The sequence below is a fragment of the Squalius cephalus genome (genome assembly GCF_949319135.1).
Source record: "Squalius cephalus genome assembly, chromosome: 20".
Taxonomy (NCBI): Eukaryota; Metazoa; Chordata; class Actinopteri; order Cypriniformes; family Leuciscidae; genus Squalius; species Squalius cephalus.
Window position 1 is genome coordinate 16154850 of NC_137141.1, and position 6000 is coordinate 16160849.

General features: G+C 36.4%; 1 protein-coding gene across 2 annotated transcripts in view; it reads right to left on the bottom strand.

Annotated features, from left to right (window-relative positions):
- Positions 1 to 4862, bottom strand: part of adck1 (aarF domain containing kinase 1) — a 117330-nt gene extending 112468 nt beyond the window's left edge. The window contains exons 1-4 of one of the 2 annotated variants that reach the window (XM_079854384.1): positions 4784 to 4862; positions 4357 to 4484; positions 3998 to 4137; positions 3265 to 3348 (exon numbers count right to left, since the gene is read on the bottom strand). In XM_079854384.1, coding sequence (XP_079710510.1) covers positions 3265 to 3348; positions 3998 to 4129 — 216 coding nt within the window. In that variant the 5' untranslated portion in view covers positions 4130 to 4137; positions 4357 to 4484; positions 4784 to 4862. The remainder of the gene's footprint in view (positions 1 to 3264; positions 3349 to 3997; positions 4138 to 4356; positions 4485 to 4783) is intronic. The other variant, XM_079854385.1, reaches the window with a different exon arrangement.
- Positions 4863 to 6000: the final 1138 nt, after the last annotated feature.

Consider the following 6000-nt stretch of genomic DNA (forward strand, 5'->3'; position numbering starts at 1 on the left):
CCAAAACAAATAAGCTCAGAAATTAAGTTATGTGTAATAATGTGAAATGACACAGGGAAAAAGTATTGAACACATGAAGAAAGGGAGGTGCAAAAAGGCATGGAAAGCCAAGACAACAGCTTAAAACTATTAGTAATTAAAAAGCAATCCAGCCCCCTGTCCGTGCAAATTAATAACAGCTGTTTCAGTCCCAACGGATGGCCTAAAAAAAGGTCTCATTGCCAAGGTGTCACACAAGACACATCTCATGATGGGTAAAAGCAAAGAGCTCCTTCGCAACCTAATTGTTCCAACACATAATGATGGCATTGGTTATAGGCACCATTCTAATCTTCTGAATGTTCCAGTGAGCACTGTTGGGGCCATAATACGGAAGTGGGAAGACAATCATTTCACCATAAATTTGCCTCGACCAGGTGCTCCTTGCAAGATTTCTGACAGAGGAGTGAAAAGAATAATCAGAAGAGTTGTCCAAGAGCCAAGGACCACTTGTGGAGAGCTTCAAAAAGACCTGCAGATAGCAGGTATGTGTTCTCAAAGAAAACAGTAAGTAATGCACTCCACCGCCATGGCCTGTATGCACGCTCACCACGCAAGACTCCATTACTGAAGAAAAAAAGCATGTTGAAGCTCGTTTAAAGTTTGCTGCACAACATTAGGAAAAGCCAGGGAAATACTGGGAGAATTTAGTGTGGTCACATGAGAGCAAAATTGAATTGTTTGGATGCCATAATACACACCATGTTTGGAGGAGTAATGGCACTGCACATTACCCTAAAAACGCCATACACCTTGGTGTTGGCTCTTGGACAACTCTTCTGATTATTCTTTTCACTCCTCTGTCAGAAATCTTGCGAGGAGCACCTGGTCGAGGCAAATTTATGGTGAAATGATTGTCTTTCCACTTCCGTATTATGGCCCCAACAGTGCTCACTGGAACATTCAGAAGCTTAGAATGGTGCCTATAACCAATGCCATCATTATGTGTTGGAACAATTAGGTTGCGAAGGTCTTGAGACAGCTCTTTGCTTTTACCCATCATGAGATGTGTCTTGTGTGACACCTTGGCAATGAGATCTTTTTGTAGGCCATCTGTTGGGACTGAACCAGCTGTAATTAATTTGCACGGACAGGGGGCTGGATTGCTTTTTAATTACTAATAGTTTTAAGCTGTTGTCTTGGCTTTCCATGCCTTTTTGCACCTCCCTTTCTTCATGTGTTCAATACTTTTTCCCTGTGTCATTTCACATTATTACACATAACTTAATTTCCGAGCTTATTTGTTTTGGTTTCTTTGTATGTACTGATTCCTTGGGTTGTTATCAACATCTGGTGAAAATTTCATGTCAATAGCACCTTTGGAAATATATTTACTGAGAAAAATGGTGACGTGTTCAATACTTATTTCCCCCGCTGTATATTAAAAAGAACACTAAAAAATGTTTGAATAAATTCAAATAAGTTTGTTTCAATTAATCAGTTAATAACTTTTATTCAAGGACCGCCCAGAGACCATCTGATTGATAGGTAAAGTAACCAATCACAGTTCGTTTTGTTCAGCATCATGTTTAGGGGAGTGAAAATGTAAAGTCGATGTCCCTACAATATCACACCGGCATGTAAAACTCTTGGATGTCTTTTAAAGAGTCTATGCCGTGAACTTCCCATATCCAGCATTTAGTTGATCCTGATAAGCGCTAATTGTCACAGTTGTAAACTCAATGGCTTTCTTCCATGATGGGGTTTGGTGAAGCAGCGTCTTTGTCTCCAGGCGGACCGTTAAAGAACACAACACACACGTCTCCTGGAAATACTGCAGAATACAACCAATCAGATGACGACTTTGAAACACCAGAGTGTTTCCAATTTTGTTTGTTTTATATATCAACGGTCTGTGGGCATGACATCTGAGGCCAAGACTAGTAAATTGCATACTCAAAAGTCACTTACTATGGCATTTGCATATTACTGCAAAAGATACAATGGCGCATGTCCAAAATACTGTGGTATTACTATGGTAAATGTGCAGAACAACATAGTATCATGTCCAAAAAGCATGGTAGTATCACAGAAGATCAAACGCCCACAAAACAATTATTTTTAGGTGTACACTATTTAAAAGACTTTTAAACCTGTTAGTTTGTACAACTGTCCACAATGCAGTAAAACATTAAATGAGAAAAATCTAAACAAGAATGATCCGAAACAACCTATGACCAGTGAGCTGAATCACCTAGTGAGAGAATAATTAGAAGCCAAATCTCTCCTCTATATTAAATCAGGGGCCTGCATTAATTCTAATCAGCGCGTGTAGCCAGGCTTGACTGCGGGCCCCTAGGGGGAAGGAAAACGGCACCCTATCCTCCGTACCCGGGCCTGGCAGAGAGTGCATCTGGCTCGGACCCTGCTCTTCAGGGTTCAGCGCTTCCCTCCAGCGACTGCCATCAGCGCTCAGACTCACACACACACACAGGTGAGAGACTGCAACCTTTCCCTGCACCAGCTGTTTAACTGTCCCTGACGGAGCTGTTCAAATGGCCTTTATACACAGGGGTGGAAATGGCACAAGAATTATTGCCTGGCATTTGCAGCTATGATCCTACGAACAGCGAGCTAGATTGTTTAGGGTGTTTTTAATTTCAGTGTTTGAAAGTTTGATCAATGCATCAATAATGGTTATTGACTTCAATGCTGTCATATTGGTTTGAGTAATGTGTTGTTTGAATGACATTTAATAAAATATGATTGCTTATTATACTACATGTAATTTGAGATTACATGAACACAGGAACACGGCATAAAAGAGTAAAAATCGTTGTGTATGTGCAAGGACATCGCTAAAAAATCATGGAGCCCGAGACAAAAAAAATATTGCACACTGCTTATTTCACTATATACCCATACAACACAGTGGCTCCTGAAACAGTGTACAGATTGTTCAGGCCTTATCAGGATCTCTTTGTAGTTATAGTAAATTATGCAGGTCATAGAATTAGCACATTTTTAGTGCACTTTCAAAGGCAAAAGCACAACATGAGATGCCCATTCATCTCTAGGAAAGTTTATTTACAACAGGACCACATCATTCCCTTCTTAAAATTAGGATATTCAAGAATATTCGTCAGACCTGGACATACTCAAGGGGACCCAGACTTTCCAGTCTACACTTTCCTATCAAATTAAGCCCAAAAGAAATAAAATAAAATGTCCACACAGCAGATATTCCTGGATATAACCCGTCACCAGCAAGACAAAGAGTTTTACCTTTGATTTGACAGCCCAGTACTCCTCTGTCCCATACTGTACATCTCTGAGAGTGGTGAGGTAGTCATAACTGATGACAGCTGTCTGAAAATATTCATTCCAGAGACAAAGATGAAAACTGTGAATAAAAACTGCACACTAGACAGAGAAATTAATTAAAAATACACTATTTTTAGTAATTCACTTACTGTGACTCAAACGCAAAAACTAAATGTATTTAATATAAAATAAATATTTAACATGAGAGTAATATTTAGCCAGTTTACACCTGGCATTAAGATGCATCTTGGTCTATCAGCAGTTTCACGGTAGCTTGGCATGCTTTTTTATTTGCCTTTTTCCCCCATCACATATTTTAGTAATCACCATAAATTAGGTATCACATTCATCCAGTGCAACCATTTTGAAATTGAATATTGCGTTATCATGGAAACGGTGCTTTAAAATCTATTAACAGGCTCAATTTTTATGATATCAAATCGGAACACAACATGGTTAAATGTTTGACTTTGATTTTCAAGCATTTATTTTGTAAAATACTTTTTTTTTTTTTTTTTCAGAATACATTTGATTTACAGTAAACAAACTTTATCATTTTTTTTATACTTTCATTTTTGAAGCGGTTTTAACATTGACGTCTTCTTTGAAAAGAGACAACCCTTAAGTTTGTAGTATTCAGAATTGTTCAAAGTTTAATGAATTAAAAGTGTGAAAAATATGTATTCATGTTTACCGTTGCAGCTGCCCTCCCAAATCTGACAATGCTGAGATCATTGAAGTCCACATTTTTGCTGTACAGGTAAAATCCTGATGATGCGATCACTGCAGTGGCAACAGACGATACCTTCAGTAGCCGAACAGCCATGTGAGGAACTGCAAAAAGACAGAGAAACATTATCCATCACCATTAATCCCACACAAATCAGTATTAGATTCTGATTAGAACAACTGAATAACTAATATTTAATTTCTCATACTGTCTCATATGTGTGTCTTCCCAAACAGAGTTTGTAAATAACAAACATATCATAATGATATACTAATATAATTCTAGAAATAACACATACTAATAAACATTGTTTGATTATTTACTTTGATGAAATTTGCTGCCGATAAACTTTGGAGGCGTGGCAGTTACGTTGTGACGTCATTGGTTTCTTCAAGATCAACTTGGGCTCATCATGATGCTTTTTTGGGAAATGCAGCCCTGGTTTACACAACTGAAACCAAATTGCGTTATTTATCAAATTTATAAATGAGTTAAACGAAACACCACAGCAGCACAGTTTAAGCAAAGCGTATCGAAGCACAAGTAAACCACTTTCATTCATAATATCAGTCGGGGTATTGAAAGACGAGGTCAGCTGATCACAAATATTGCTTGTTATGCAAGCCTTTGCGTAACACATAGAGAGAATATAACTAAATAACCGACACCGTTTTATCGCATGGTGTCAGAGTTAATAACTGTGATTATGTATTTTTTTTTAGAGAATCATAATACAGCAGATTGATTTACCTTCATTGACTCACGCTGTCATCCACTAACCGGTGTCGCTCTCTGACCTTTCAACTCTGGCGTCTCCGTTGACGTGCTGTCGCAAAGCATTATGGTCATTGTAGTCTAAAAAATATAAGCAGTCATTGATGAATCGAAACGAAAAAAGAACCCCATCTTTGCCATTTTACAATTAAATAAATCTTAAATTAGACATTAAATATTATAAGCTATTGATCCATTTTAATGCATGTCTCCAGAAAATCTGAGAAGCCAAAACAGTTCTGATTTCAACAGTTCTACACAAATACATTATCATGGTTGAACCTTAATTTTAACATTTTCAGATAAGTGCCATAACATTAAATTATGGTTTGTAAGTAGATGCAAGTACAAAATGTAATAACCATAACCCATTTTTTCTATTAAGCGAAATGATGGAGCAGATGTTCACAGCAATTAAAAACATTCCAACCACATTCTTTTTACAGAGAGAACCTCAGTCAAAAGATCTATTTTAAAATATATTCCATAAACACATTATATACTCTTTTTCTTTGAGGCGAAGAGGACAAGGTAGTGATGGAGCGTGACCAGATTTAACATGACATGAGCTCGGACAGATAATGTGACCGGAACATTGGCAGAGTCATCTTAGATGCAGCCTTGATTAACCTCTAAATAAATTATCCACACTGATGAAATGTTTCATGCATCTGCATACCTCAAGTTATACATAAAACTCTCAAGTTATTACTCAACGGTTACATGTAAAAGTAATAAGGAATTAAGTCAGTTTTGCTCAAGCATCTCTAATTACAATGTATTTTTAAGTTATATACATTCTAAAATGAAACTTGTGTGTGACACACACACACACACACATAATATATATATATAAATAACATACACAGGTACATTATATAAACAAAAATGTTAATGTTAGATGTGATTACTCGATTTAGCACTAATATGTATATAGTCAGCACTAATATATATATATATATATATATATATATATATATATATATATATATATATAGGTATATGCTTACACATACATATACTGTATAAATACAGCATATATACACTACCGTTCAAAAGTTTGGGGTCAGTAAGATTTTTTTATGTTTTTAAAAGAAGTATCTTCTGCTCACCAAGGCTGCATTTATTTGATAAAAAAAAAAAACAATAAAAAAAACAGTATTATTGTGAAATATTATTCCAATTTAAAACAG